Source organism: Melitaea cinxia, chromosome 8 (assembly GCF_905220565.1).
Source record: "Melitaea cinxia chromosome 8, ilMelCinx1.1, whole genome shotgun sequence".
NCBI lineage: Eukaryota > Metazoa > Arthropoda > Insecta > Lepidoptera > Nymphalidae > Melitaea > Melitaea cinxia.
Window position 1 is genome coordinate 12,682,424 of NC_059401.1, and position 16,225 is coordinate 12,698,648.

At 38.4% G+C, this 16,225-nt stretch overlaps 1 protein-coding gene across 1 annotated transcript; it reads right to left on the bottom strand.

Moving 5' to 3' along the window:
* Positions 1-148: 148 nt before the first annotated feature.
* Positions 149-15,738, bottom strand: LOC123656035. The gene is made up of 5 exons (XM_045591757.1): positions 15,459-15,738; positions 13,382-13,596; positions 2,433-2,568; positions 950-1,209; positions 149-355 (listed from the first exon to the last, which is right to left on the bottom strand). Exons 1-5 carry the CDS (start codon positions 15,736-15,738, stop codon positions 149-151), a joined length of 1,098 nt encoding a protein of 365 aa, XP_045447713.1.
* Positions 15,739-16,225: the final 487 nt, after the last annotated feature.

Consider the following 16,225-nt stretch of genomic DNA (forward strand, 5'->3'; position numbering starts at 1 on the left):
CAAAGTGGGTGCGATGTGGTCGCGAACAGTGACGTCATCTATGACGTCGAGCATCCGCTCGCGACTACCGCGGGCCTTAGGTGGAATCGTTGTTCCACCGCGATCGTTGCGGACGCTTAGTGGAATGCGGCCTATATTGTACATATCCTCACACGGCCCACAGCCCCGCCAGCGCCAGCACCACGGCGAGCGGCGCCAGCGCGCCCGGCGCGCGCGCGTCCGCTGCCGCCCGCACGCGGTCGGCGCGCGACGCGCCCTCCAGCGCCTCCCGCGAGCGCGAGTGGCCCTTCAGCCGCTCGCCCTGCACGCTCTCTTCGTTGCTGCGCCAGTACACCGTTGCGATGGTGGCGAGACACTGCAGCATAATACCGGTCACGAGACATTAGGACTCGCTCGGCACCATATCATACTTTACGATGCGTATTTTTCGGTCCGAGTTATAAACGTTTTACTGTGTGTCTAAGGTCTGTTATTCTTTTTAAATGAGTAGGGTGGCAAACAAGCGTACGGCCCACCTGATAGTTACCGTAGCATATAGATGCCTGCAACGCTAGAAGAATCGCAAAAAAATATACTTAAGCTTACGTCTAGTCAACGATAATTATAAAAATCTGTAAACTACAATTAGTACTTTCGTTATGATCAAGAGTCAATTTAATGTAAAAAAAGTAAACAATATAATAAGAAACATAGGGGAAATAAAAAATTAGATACGATTTAGTTCAGTATAAAGAATACTTTAAACACGAATACCTAATGTTGTTTGCCTATTTCAAATAGCAAATGAATTTACCATTAATTCGTTACTAAGCAAAAGGCGTGAATAATAAATACTACACAACAAAATATACATATAATTGTTGATTTTTTATGTGAGAAAAACTACTTAACTAGTATGTCAAAGCAGATGTGTTTTATTTTTGTGTCGTAAACATAACGTCTATACTACCTTCAATTTCAAATCGCCTTTTTTAAAGTGCTTCGGCTTAACTTTAAAGTCCAGGGAGAGCGTCGTGGTCTCCAGTCCGTCCTCGTGACGGAAGTGCTCGGGCCCCCGCACGACGGCCGGCGGCGCGGGCTCACCGTTGACGTACCACGCTAGCTGTGTGGCAGGCCGCGAGCGCCCCGAGGTGCAGTTCACCTGCACGCGTTCACCAAGCTGGTAGCGCACGCGAGATCCCGTTATTACCGGACCCTCGGACGGTAGAGCTAAAGTATTTTAAATAATATTTATTTTTTGCTATAAAAATTTAATAATTGTATGAGTTCTTTTGAGATTGAGTAACAGGTCATTTTCCCTCAAATTTACGAGGGTGAAAACGCGGGGCAATGCTAGTCTGTAATTTATGTAACTGTTCTTCTGTCCTATTAATATTAAACATTTTTGAATATCATATCAAAAATTGACCGCTCCAGCGGGGTTCGAACCCGCGTTTCCGACTTGCCGTGTCGGCGCTCTAGCCAATTAAGCTATGGAACGATGCACCCGCTTGAGCGAAATTTTCGATATGATAATTTTTAATTTTCGGTTTTAAGCGAACCGTGGCGCCGTCTATAGTGAGCTCTTTACAGAAACCCGCGGGTTCGAACCCCGCTGGAGCGGTCAATTTTTGATATGATATTCAAAAATGTTTAGAATTCCTAATGTGGGTAACACAAAAATAAAAATCTTAGATATTAAAAATAGCACGGTGTCGTCTCCTGTCAAAGATTTTCATTGTAATATGAAACTTTGAATAGTTACGGGTTTCTGTAAAGAGCTCACTATAGACGGCGCCACGGTTCGCTTAAAACCGAAAATTAAAAATTATCATATCGAAAATTTCGCTCAAGCGGGTGCATCGTTCCATAGCTTAATTGGCTAGAGCGCCGACACGGCAAGTCGGAAACGCGGGTCGAACCCCGCTGGAGCGGTCAATTTTTGATATGATATTCAAAAATGTTTAGAGTTCCTAATGTGGGTAACACAAAAATAAAAATCTTAGCTATTAATATTAGTTTATCAGTGATTCCCTGTATTCTTATGTAGATACAAATACGTGGTATTCAAAATCGATTTTAGTTATTTATACATATAGTGTAATCGGTAAACAATAAATAATAGTAAAATAAATATAATAAAAACAAATATCAGTATTTCAAAAAGAATATGAAAACTTTATGAAGCTTTTAAGGTCACTTTTTGAAGTAAAGCTTTTTTTCTGACTGGACATTTCCCCCCATGAGTAACGATAACTATCACTATCTATTATAACAAACGGGACCGACAGCTTTACGTGGTCTATAAGGCACGATGGGGAGATCCAAAGGACATACCTATACTAGACCAGAAATAAATATATATACAAATACAAATTTCTGCTCGGATCGGAAATTAAATCAAAATAATTGTCACAATAAAATACATTATTTATGTAAAAATGTTAACGTACCGACAACGACCATATCCGCGTGGTCGGAGACGGTCGGGAAGAGTGGTCTCTCTCCGGACACCTCGCAGCGATAGCGTCCACCCGTCTCCAGCACCGCTGGATACAGCGTCACGTTGGACGCGTTAGGAGAGGATTCCTACAAAAACATGTTTATTAAATATCAGCGACCCGACGTAGCTTCAAATAGGCTATTTTAGTAAATGAAAAAGTGAGCTTAGTAATAACATAAGGTACTTTTGTTCCCATTTTCTTTTTGTATCGCAGGGTAACTCATTTACGGGTGATATCCAGGATGACCGGGTTCCTATCCCGGCCCGACACGGGCACAGGGGCGTTACTGGAGGCGCATTAAGTAGCGCCCCCTACGCACACCCGTTCGTCGCCTGCGGACGGAGGCCTCGTCGGCGGCCTCCTCTCTCATCCGCTCGTCATTCCTTCCTCCTTCTGGGACATTATTGTTTCGCAGAAGGAGACCACCGCCTTCCAGGACTCGTCGTCGCCGAGCATCGCGGTGATGATGCTCGGCAGTGACAAGTCCCCTCCGAGGACTGACGCCAGATCGCGACGCAGCGCCGCCCATCTCGGGCACACCTCGAGGGTATGCTGGGCCGAGTCCACCACCGCGCCACAATCGTGACATCCAGTCGTCGGCTCCCTTTGGGCCGCCCGACACAAGTATCGTTGAGAACCTGCGTCATACGAAAGGTGAGGGGCTTGCGCTTACGGCGCATCCACCGCTCAAGGACCGGGCGCAAGGCAGCCGTTACGCGTGTGACATATGGCTGCTCCGCCAGGTCCTCCTCCCACCTCCGCATTAGTGTTTCTTGCCCCATCCGGCGCACCCGTAGGATCCCATCCAACGTGGGGTTCTCACCCCTTCTACCCGAGACGCATGAGCTCGACGCTGAGCATAACGCTCGGCAAGGATCTCCGCCACGAGCTCCCACAGGGGGTCGCCGGCTAGACCAGTAGCTGCAGCCCACGATACCGTACGGTACCCCCGGATCACACTCTCCACCACGATGATTATTTCGAAGTTATATTTTCTGTTTGTTTCGTCATAAGTTACTTACAGGTTATAGAAGTTTTTAGCAAAAATCAGCAGGAGTAAAAAGTATTCGTTCATTAATCAATTGATTGATTCAGCCTTTAGCATCCCACTGCTGGGCATAGCTCAAGCCTCGGAGCTTAATCCACTAACCTGCTCTACTGCGGTTTAATGGATATATTTGCTATTATGAATATTGGGTAACGAACTAACGATCGTTACCAGGACTAGAGTTCGTTTATTAGTCGAGCTAAATGTTGGCCTCAATACCTGTTTTACTTTAATAAACTGGAACTCTGGTTTCACAGGTTGTGAATAGAAATATTTTACAAACAAAGCGGAGATAGATAATGAAACAGAAAAAAAAACCTAGCAAAAACTTTTATACTGTGGTTATAACTGTGGGTTACCGTAACAAGTAAGATAAAACTATCAAATTCAAATGAATTCTTATAAAATATTATTTAAAAATATTACGAAACTAAGAAAAAAGTTTCATTTACATAAAACTGTATAAACATTTAACGAAAATACAAAACTTATATTAATAAAATATAAATGCAGTTTGTTTTATCTAACTCAGAAGTTGTAGTTTTTCTCTTAGTAAATACGGTTGGGTCAGATAAAGTAAAATGTGTGTATATATTCGAGCTCGTAACGGTTAAACGTTGCAACTAATTGGCGGAAAGTCAGAATAGCTTTTCATACAAGTTTGTTTACACGGCTGCCCCTTCAGTGCGTAATATCCGCTACTTGTGTGAAAAGTACTGTCGAGACTTAAATAACGACTGAACTTTGAACTGTGTTAATTAATAATATGCTCTTCAATGAATTTAGCGACTCCATTACTACAAAACCATACATTAATATTAATATTGTTTTTATCACGAAAAATTGATGAACAGAAACGATGAATGGTTAGCTTATCAAAACATTGATTGAATTTAGTTATTAAATGTTTTTATTTAACCAAACAAAAACCCATAGCCTCGTTTAAAATTTAATATATTTAACAAAAAATGTAAATTTGTTTTTGTTTTGCGTTATAAAATTTATATACTGAATGAAAAATTTATTTTTTAGAACTAATACTCGTAAATGCAATGGTCGGACTGACACACAACACTGAAAATTTCTAGATTACGTGAAAATTCACAACTGAATTTGGGCGCACCCTAGAGATTGTTTTTTCCTTTCGTTGCAGTTAGTTTCAAAATTAGTTTATTTAAACGTTTATCAAACTGTTCACGACTGTTGTCTTGGATTGGTTTTGTTGTTCCAAGGCGTAACTCTAGGATTGTTAACTTTAAGGCATTGTATGTCAAAGGATATAGAACCAACTTGGGCTTCAATAGCTTGTTGCCGAGAATGAAATGAAATGAAAACATTTATTTTGTCATAAGGTGATATACACACTTAACGAAAGTCAAAATAATGTAATTTACAAAAAAAAATAATACAAATAAATTAAAAAAAAAACTTGGCAATAATAAAAGAAAGTTAAGGCAGCAAAAAAATCAAACAATAAAATAAAAATTTATATCTTAACATTGGGTACATTACAAACTTATGTAATATACCCAGTGTTATACGCAACCTTAACTTAGTCAAAATAATCCAAATATTAAAGTACTTTAAATTTTAAATATCTCGGTAGACATTACCCTCCTATTATGTCCTCGGCTTTATTAAATATTATAATAAATAAGATAATAATCACCCCTAGTGTTGGCCAAGAGAAAAAAAAGCCGGAGGAAAAAACTCTCGATACTCTTTTAAAAATTTAAAGTCATATACAAGACTAAAAGTAACAGTATGATCATGAAACAATCAGGACAAACACGAGACAGCCAATCGTGTGTGTCGAAACCACCACATGTCACCTGCTCACAATATTTTAACTATATTTATTTACAGATTGAGATCAAACACATAGTTTGGTCGAGCTTTATTCAATCCCATGCCTTTTCATCATTGAGATATTCATTGATGATAGCCCTTTTCTGCAGAATAAAAATGATATTAATATCAGCCGCATTGCCCCATAGCAAAATGCCATACATTATACTATGGAAGTAGCTGAAATAAACTGATTTAGCTGTATCGACATCTGTTAATAACCTTATTCTTTTAATCACGTAAGCTGCAGAACTCAGTCTATTTGTCAATTGACATATATGGGTGACCCCACCCTCTGCAACTTTGAATCAATAGTGTTTCCTAGAAAAACGGTTGAGTTAACTAAGTTCAATTTATCACCACTGAGTTTTTGATGCATATCAATTTGTTTTACATTTGGAGCAGAAAATTTGATACAATTAGTTTTTTTACTATTGAGAAGTAAGTTATTCACACTAAACCAGTGCACCAGTTTAGAGAGAGCATTGTTTACATCGTCATAGTTGGTTTCTTGTCTACGTAATTTAATGAAGTATCATCAGCAAACAATGCAGTCTCATGCTTCTTCTCTACTAAATACGGTAGGTCGTTTATGTATATCAAAAACAAGAATGGACCAAGAATTGACCCTTGTGGGACCCCCATCTGTATATGAGACCCAGCCGACTTAGTACCATTCACTTCAACCCTCTGAGTTCTATCACTAAGATAAGAACTCAGAAGTTTTAGTGCGGTATTTTTGATGCCATAGTGACTGAGTTTCGTGATTAATATGTTATGATGAACACAGTCAAATGCCTTAGATAAATCACAAAATACGCCTAAAGCATCACGCGACTTTCCCAAGCATTGACTATCGAAGTAAAAAGCTCGATACCGGCATCAGTTGTTGAACATCCTGTAGTGAAACCGAACTGCTTGTTATGTAAAAGATTATTTCTTGTGAAATGGTTTAAAAGCTGACCGAGAATCACTTTTTTAAATATTTTACTACAGGCAGGTAGAATAGAAATGGGCCTGTAATTTATTGGATCTGTATGACAACCGGACTTAAACAAAGGTATAACTTTACTATGCTTCATAAGATCAGGAAACTCACCACTTATAATATATTCATTAAATATAGGTGGGTTGCTATGATATCAACAATTGTACCAATAATTTTAACAGATAAACCCCAGAGGTCAGCTGTGTTTTTAATTTCTAAAGTTTTGAATGTCTTAACAGGTTCAAAAATAAAATCACCTTTGCACGCATTTACATTTTGTGTTTCAGCAACGATTCAGCGACTTCGGGCGATGATATAAGCGCCTTTGCGCGAAAGTGGAATGTCAGCAGTGTTTTTCCAAAGCGGTTGCCACATGAATAAATGAAACCACACTGAATCTGTCGGGATCATAACGTTTTTTTATCAAAAAAAAAACAATGATAGACATATTTTACAGTAGTTTTGGTTCATATAGAAAATTAGTCAAACATTTTAAAGCTCGTAACTTAACCTAAAAAAAGGTTCCTTTAACTTATCCTATAATTATTATTCTCTCGCCTACATTATTTTGATTTAAAATGAGGAAGCTGTGTTTTCCTGTTATTGGATCTACATCCTAACATGACGATTTATATACACTGTACTCTTAATACTATATTAGATGTATATCTGTTGGTAAACCATTAAATTAAATAAGTAAATAAATAAATAACTGACCAGCCAATATGTTAACGCTTTCAGTATTTATTTTTCTCTCCTTTAAATAATTCATGTGTAATATATATTGTTACCATAATCTCGATTATTTTAATACGTTTCGTGACGTCGTGCAACAGTGTTAATAAAAATAGTTCCCTACCCGCTAATACGTTTTTTAACGTCATGCAACAACGTCAATAAAAGCAGTCCCTACCCGTTCAGAGGGCTCTTTTGCTTCTCGGCTTTCGGAACGATATGTCGTTGTTTCATAACGAGTGCGTTGATCATTTTTATATTCAAAGTAACGATTGTTTGCTTGGTTAATTTATGGCCAGTTTCAATACTCTATCTATCTCTAAATTTGCTTACTAGAGATAGAATTTTGACGTTAACTCCATATAAACTGTGTCAAAAATCTATCGCTAGTAAGCAAATTTAGAGATAGATAGAGTATTGAAACTGGCCATTAAATTGTAATTCTCGGTCATTATTTTCGATTAAATTAGTGGTTAAGGTAAATTTTTGTGATAATTGTTATATTTGTAAAAATGAGTAATAAATAGAAGTTAAGTGTTCGGTTTTCTGTCTTTTTTTTAAATAAATAAGTTTGTTTCTCCTAAAATCAGAAGTGGGATTGCTCCTTACGACACCACTTCATAAGCAAACAGCCGTTAATTTGAAATCGTCATGCCGCGTTCACGATCGTGCGGTTCGTGTTTACATAGTCGATCAGGTAGGACTCCTAGCCGTGAAAATAGGCAGTCCCGCGGTAAATCTATAAGGAACGAACAAACGCGCAATAGGCCGTCACGAGTAAATCGCCGTCGTCATAGATCGCGAAGTATGTAAGTTATCTCAGGTGTGTGCAATCGTCGCGAGTGGGCGTCGTGTCAACTTACTGAACGTTCCCTGCGACCACGCAGGCTGTGTTCGGAGAATCGCGAACGGTTATCACGCAGTAGCAGTGAGTATTCGTTACTTTCGGGTAGATCTCGTTCGCGTAGATGTAGTAGTTCGATTAATCATACGATAGATGCGATTATGACTCGTCTGTCTACTATCGAACAATCGACAGTCAACTCATCACGAAATTCATTGCTTAAACCAAGCCGCAGAGTTATTATGTCTCCAATTTTGATCCACCTCTGCACGATTTTGGAGTGTGGAAGTAAATAGGACGAAGTGAATTAATAATTGGGACGATTTAGTGCTTATCGCGAGTCACTAATTGTTTTAAGGGCGATCCCAAAATTTGATTAAACGAGAGGACCAGTAATGATCGTTCGTCGTTTAATTTCTGTCGCGAGTTTAGGTCGTGTGGGTAGTTGTTTACGGGATGAAGCGCAGTCGTGGTTAAATGATTGTGTGATGCAGGATAGAACGTGAAGCAGCTTTAAGTCGAGTATCTTTTTAGAAACAGGTAGAATATCTTGGTTGATTCATTTACCAAGGTCAGGTGAGGCCGAGCTTTAGTAAAATTGAGGCACTTATTCAGTCACCGAAGCCTACCAACGCAAGACAGGTTAACCAATTTCTAGGTCTTACAGGCTATATCTGTATTGCCAAATTATTAAGAAACGGCGAATCTTTGCTGTAGAGGACCTTGTCTTTGTGATTAAAATCTAGCAAGCACTTACAGTGTGCTTAGCGCACTCCCGCATAACCGATACGAGTTGAAGTTGCTGGCAGGCTCCTATGGTAAGACGATACGAGCAGCCTCTGAACACATGGTTCAGTGGCTCGGCGAGTGGACGCCGGACACGTGCTTCGTATTCTTCGATAGCGGTTGGTATACACCGCCATGGTAGCAGTACGGGTAAGCAAGCGTGAAGCCTCTGCTATCATTATCATTACAGCCTATACAGTCCACTGCTGGACATGGGCCTCCACAAGTTTGCGCCAAGCGTGGCGTGAACCCGTGTGTTTTGCCCGTGGTCGCCAAGCTGGACAGGCGGGTTCGTGGCCGCGGGGCTGGCTTTGTCACGCCGGGGGCGCTGCTACCCATCTTCGGCCTGTGTATTTCGGGGCCAGCGGTTGGATGGTTGTCCCGCCACCGGTCGGCTTTTTGGGTTCCATGGTGGTGGCGGAACTGTGTTGTCCCTTGGTCGCCTCTTGCGGTACCCGCTGGAGGAGAGAGGGTGGCTATGTTCCTTAGTACCGTAGCCACACAGTACTATATTTACACTGCTATATTTTTCATGAATTAGCAAGCTAACCAATTGCCGTATTTTACAGCAATGTACATGAATAGTGTGGTATGTGAGATGCCTTCACGTGTGGTCACGCGTGTCGGCGTAGTCATGCGTGTGGTGGCTCCGTATATGGGTGCGGCGTGGTGCGGAGCTGTACACGTGCGTTGGCACCTGCACGTTGCTGGCACGACGTGACAAAATGACCGTTTTGTTATTTGAGACAAGCGCAATACTGCCTCTGTCTCCTTTCTGTGATGGGTATTGCGTAATACTGCCTCTGCCCAAGGGATATCGCGTAATACTGCCTCTGTCCCTGGATCACCTAGTGGGTATCGCGTAATACTGCCTCTGCCCGTAAGGTAAAGTAAATGTTGTGTCATGGGTATTGCGTAATACAGCCTCTGCCCAAGGGACATCGCGTAATACTGCCTCTGTCCCTGGATCACATCGTGGGTATCGCGTAATACTGCCTCTGCCCGTAAGGTAAAGTAAATGTTGTGTGATGGGTATTGCGTAATACAGCCTCTGCCCAAGGGATATTGCGTAATACTGCCTCTGACCCTGGATTACATAGTGGATATCGCGTAATACTGCCTCTGTCCGTTGATTACATAGTGGATATCGCGTAATACTGCCTCTGTCCCTGGATTACATAGTGGATATTGCGTAATACTGCCTCTGTCTGTTGATTACATAGTGGATATCGCGTAATACTGCCTCTGTCCGTTGATCACATAGTGGATATCGCGTAATACTGCCTCTGTCCGTTGATCACATAGTGGATATCGCGTAATACTGCCTCTGTCCGTTGATCACATAGTGGGTATCGTGTAATACTGCCTCTGTCCGTTGATCACATAGTGGATATCGCGTAATACTGCCTCTGTCCGTTGATCTTCTTCTTCTTACGGTGCCTCTTCTCTACAAAGGTTGGCGACCATCATGGCTATCTTAATCTTCGAAGCTGCAGCACGGAAAAGAGAGCGAGTACTTAGATTAAACCATTCACGGAGGTTCTTCAGCCAGGATATTTTACTTCTGCCAGAGTCTGCTACAGACGATGAATGTGACAATGCTCAGCTTGGGCCTTCGACGGCTCCCGCTACTGCTTCCCCAGGAGTTCTCCCTGGAGACGGCGAGCTCGAGTCCTTATCAGCGTCCACCGACGGCGTTCGTGGTGAAAATGTGCAACTGGGACGGCGCACGGTCAGGAGAGGCCGTGTTAGCATAATCTCGATTATTTTATTACGTTTCGTGACGTCGTGCAACAGTGTTAATAAAAATAGTTCCCTACCCGCTAATACGTTTTTTAACGTCATGCAACAACGTCAATAAAAGCAGTCCCTACCCGTTCAGAGGGCTCTTTTGCTTCTCGGCTTTCGGAACGATAGGTCGTTGTTTCATAACGAGTGCGTTGATCATTTTTATATTCAAAGTAACGATTGTTTGCTTGGTTAATTTAAATTGTAATTCTCGGTCATTATTTTCGATTAAATTAGTGGTTAAGGTTAATTTTTGTGATAATTGTTATATTTGTAAAAATGAGTAATAAATAGAAGTTAAGTGTTCGGTTTTCTGTCTTTTTTTTAAATAAATAAGTTTGTTTCTCCTAAAAATATTATTTAAGGTATAATATCTTTATTTACACCAGTAATTAAAAAGTAACGATCAACTTAAAAAAACTAACTAAATATTTATCGATGTATGTCGATGTTGGTAAGTTACAGGAGGGCTGGTTCATTTAATGCCAATGAGAATTGGAATTTCGATTCAACAGGGAAATACTGCCAGCATTCTTGCAAACATTCCCCGCAGACACGATTTATACCATAATTATCTGCAAATTTCATTGAGTTTCCTATCATAAATATAATAAAATACCATATATTTTTCACTTTTATCATCTGTGACATTGTTGACAAACATGTTCAAATAGTATCAATAACTGTCTACTTGATTCTTCTAGTCAACAAGTTTAAAAAATTGTTAAATAGAGAAAAACTATTTATCGCTTAGCAATAGTTGAGGGAGTGACAGCAGTACGGTAAAAGATAGTCGTTGACAGTATTGACAATAAAATCATTTATTACTACTTTATATTGTTTAATAGTAGTGAAACAATTATACAAAATATACACTGCACTGTTTCTCTTAAATCAATAACGTTGTAGGTGAGGTTGTAGGTATTTTCTCGATGTAAATGCAATGTCAACAAGATTAAATTTAAATGTTGGATAGTGTCAATTTTGACGTTTTGTGGAAATGATAAAAAAAGATTGAATTACGAAAGGATTGGCCACTTTTTCTTTTACAAATAAAGACACATGTAATAGCTGTAGTTTAATAAATACATGTAAGCTATCACACTTCAATTATTTTGTAAAACGAAACGGTAATAATTATGTATTCACAACTAATAATATGTGAAAAAAACTGCTATAGAGGTATAAATAATTATGAATAAATTCACGGCATCGATCGTGGTAAACGCGGTACTAAAAATACAGCAGTTTTGTCTCTTGTAAATACAAATATACTTTAAGTGTTTTTATTTATTAATATTTTATTGTACACTATAACTAGATGTTACACATTTAACATAGTTTTAAGATATTTACAAATTGTGTACTACAATGGAAAGACTTATGGCTATTTTGTCATTTCTTTCAGACAACTATTCATATATTTTCAATTGTAGTAACATGATTATTTCAGTTTTTATATATTTGACTGAAGCGCTAGTCGTCGCACGGGTTCGATTAGTGAATGACAAATGATTGTATAGGCTTAAACATATGTTTGCTCCAGTCTGGACTTTTGATTTTGCGTTACATTTGCTTCCAGAATCCCGACAAAACTTTTTAATAACATATCTTTATGTTTTATCTGGAAACGGAGTAAGGATTAGAGCTTAGTTACTTAGAGTTGGCGAATATATTCACTACTATGAGTAACGATCGCTATCAGGTATTTATCCTTCTTCTACATGGAGAAAGAGGCCTACGCACAGCAGTGGTACATTAATTAATGATTGTGTTTGCTCGCAAACGAGAAAAAAACCGACTTCAATTACATCGACAAGTAATACAACGATAGTGGACGCAAAATAGTCAAATAAATCTGCGTTATCAAATATTACTCAAACTATTCAGAATTCAGAAATATTCAGATCTCGATCTTAAATGGGACCATAAGAAAAGTATCAGCTGTCGAATAAAACAAGAATCATTAAAATTATTTATAAAAAAATAAACTGTTACTAGTGGATAATATTGCTAAGTTATAACAAATCGATCGTCTGAACCGCAGTAGTTTTACGTAATGCCGATAGATGGCGCCATGAGTACGCACAGTCACATAAATACGCGTTATCAAAGATTACAAAAAAGCACCCATATCTCGATCAAATTTAAATGGGACTATAAAACAAGCATCAGTTTTCGATTAAAATAATCATCAAAATCGGTAAACACAGTGAAAAGTTATGCGGTATAATAAACGTAGGTCAACGAAAAAATAAAAAGCCGATAATTAAATTTATATAGGAGTACATGACATGCACCATTTTTCGATTAGAGGAAAAATAATTTAAATCGGTTCACCTAGTCAAAAGTTCTAAGATAACAATACTGAGGAAACTCTCCTTTTTTTAAACTCGGTTAAAAAAAATCACTCTCATGCACATTTTGGCGGCATTTCATTTTTTCCCTTACAGTGTGTCTAGGTGACATTTGTTTCAACTGAACGTTTCACATTTTGTAATTCACATATTATAATTTATTGTATTTATATATTAGAATAATTAATATTTGTTTAATCTCAAGTTCCGTTATTATTATTTTTATTTTTCTTTTTACTATTGCCGCCAAAATGCGAAAACTAATAGTGGTCCTGAAAACCAGTGTCAGGGCTTTCAGTCCTGAATATAGCTGAGGTCCCCACCCTTTTGCGAAACACACTGTTGCCACGCTACTATCTTCTTTTGTTGTTTATTTTTTTTCATTATTTCTCAAATATTGTGTTAGATTTTAGACTTTGAATGTAATGCCTGCCTCGGATGTGTATATCGGATGTGTATGTAATATGGAAGAGCTATTTCAAATAATTGCTAGAATTAAGTTACCTCTACGTCAACACCGGGTAGTAAGAATTTTCTCCTCGGTTCGACATCTCTCGGGACGTGCCTGAAGAATTCCTTGCCGTCCTTGTACCACTTGACTGAGTAGAGTATGTCGGTGGGGCTTAGCCGCCAGCGACACGATAACGACGGCCGTGTGCCCAGCGGGACGTGCGTCGGCACTCGGAGCTCGAGCAGTTCCAAGCTGGTCACCGTATACTCTGAAACAAAATAAAAAATTAAGGGCCTCTTTCATCGGTTGTGCATAACGCTATTTGACGGATGATGATACCCAGCATATAAAAATTATTTGATATAATATTCTTTTTTACCAACGAATTCCATTACACTTATGAGATATTTCTATTCGCAATTATAATCTAAAAGTTTAGTTTATTAATTGAGGAGAATTGGCTCTTAAAGACCTAATGGGTAATGGATCCTACTCTATTTCCTGCTGTTAAAATCTTTTAGTAATTATGGTGGATAAACGTTACACACAAGTGGTGAAATTGAATCATATAAATACATATAAGATTTCAAATTTAAACCTAATTTCAAATTCGCATACCAAATTTTTAGGTAAAAGTATGCAAACAGCAGTGCAGTTATTTAAATATTTTGTATATTTCGTTTTATTTGGTCGGAGGTAGCATGTTATGAAGGCAAAAATCCATTAAACGCCACGTCAAATAATTTCCCATGCGACGTTCGCTCGCGGCCCGTAAAAGCGGCACTATTGCCCTCGCCCAGCAGTGGATAATATTACTTTATGACACGCGGGGCGGAGCGAATGTAAGTAAATTGGCGTATAAAGACAACAAGCGGGCTACTTTTGCGGTTCACAGTATTATCCATATTTATCACCTGTCCTAAAAACGCATAAAAATTGTATTGCTATAAAAATATCACAAAATTATTATGTACGTTTGTGTGAAATAAACTATAAGTTTTATATATTTTTTTTTTGTATTAGCACGCTATGTTGTTTTTTACTACATATTTATAAAATTATGCCTTTAACCATAATTTTTATTAAAACATGACTGAAAAAGTCTTTATAATAAATAATAATTATTTTACTTTATTATTTACGAGAGAGTTGATTTTAGGAACGTGAGACATGATTTTTAATTACTTGGAATACATTTTATTCTACATCGTAACAGTTTATTTTAAATATAAAAATATTTAACATATTTTGTTATACGATCTTGTAAAATAGTCAAGGGCGAAATAAACACTTTTATAGTGAATGTAGATCCCGAACGTAACACTTGTTAGAACCGTAATAAATAATTATATTTGCGAGGATCGTAAAATTTATGAAAGATTAAATTCAAGTATTGCAAGTCATTCGCTATTTTCCCAGGAATAACGTTTGGAAAATAGACATAACTGTCTATGGATACGATGTTTCATCTTCTATCAACATCATCTTCGCTTTTACCTTTATGTGATGCAATATTTTGAAGACCTTTAACTGTTTGTTTACAGTGTACGAGATGTCCTTTGTGCAATGAAATGAATTTCACGCATATTTAATATTAAAAAACTTGGATTGTTGTCACCAACCCGCCCAGCGGCAGCGTGGTGACTACGGGCAACACAGATGATTTCACGCCATTTTTGGCGCGAACTTGTGTAGACCTATGTCCAGCAGTGGATTGCGATAGGCTGAAGTGATGATGATGATGATAAATGATATTAAAATTGTAATGAGTTATTAGTTTATTAATCTAATTTGTAACGATGTCATTTTGTCTGCACATTTCTCGTGACTGAAACCATGTGGCACAGTTAGTTGATGATAGATACGATATTATTAGGTAAAATAAATAAACTAAAAGTCATTGGAACTAATAAAGGTTTACTCATTGTAACATATATATAATGTTACTAATTTACTTTGGTGCGTAATTGCTCCTTTTTTCTGCTAGGCGTTGTCGTTTATTAGCGCGGTCCTTGTGACGTGTGGTTTTGCGTTTAGGGCCATTAGTGGGGTTATATGAATAGGGTTTAGCTCATGAGTATATAAGCGCTTGTGGTGAGTGGCTTCTTCTTTTCCTTTGTCTTCAGCTACGGCTAGGTTCAGGGTGCGATTTGGTGGTTGGGAGGTTGGCGATGCGGTTACGAGCGGTGTCGGATGCTTCTGGTGTGACCACGTGGCGAGTCATTTTGCCCAACATTCCCGGTTCTGATGCTATTGACCCTGTGGCAGTCGGCGACGCTTGATTCACGTCGCCAGAAATCGTGGGGAGCTGCGTGAGCTTAACCACGTGGTGCAAGGTGGTGCTACGGGCGGTGCCACGTGGTGCTTCGGAGCATGATCGGCTAAATGAACTTTTATAACCTCCAACCATGTGCCAGGAATAATTTGAACCTTTAATAAGCTGGTGCTATAGTTTCTTTTATTAAGAGTTTGTGTGTGTGTTCATAATTTTAATTTTATTATTAAAAATTTGTCATCTTTTATTAAACTCAAGAGTGTGTTACATCGAAGTATAATGTACTATGGTGTGTTATACTTTTGCAATAAATTAAGTTCAATCTGTTATCTTTTTGATTTCATCATCCTTTTATTGAATTATAATTAGTTTTATTTTTATTTTTTAGTTCGTCGTGTTAAAAATTTAATTTCTCTCTAGATTTTTTTTTAACGCGCGACATCATTACAAAATAAACGAAGTTATAAAAGTTGTTAATATTTTCTTATTTTCAGCTTTCAACGCCCAAATAAGATATAATACTAACTGTAGTCTTATTTATTTTTGTTTTTGCAGTATCCAAACAAAATTAACACATATTATATTCTAAACCGGAATTCCCATTCAAAATTCTAGTAGTCCT

Coding starts and splice junctions, on each gene's coding strand:
- LOC123656035 (XM_045591757.1), bottom strand. CDS start 15,738: ATGGTTGGAGGTTATAAAAGTTCATTTAGCCGATCATGCTCCGAAGCA. Junction 13,597..15,458: donor ATCGCACCCTGAACCTAGCC/GTAGCTGAAGAC, acceptor ATTTTGTTTCAG/AGTATACGGTGACCAGCTTG. Junction 1,210..2,432: donor CGCGGATATGGTCGTTGTCG/GTACGTTAACAT, acceptor AAAATACTTTAG/CTCTACCGTCCGAGGGTCCG.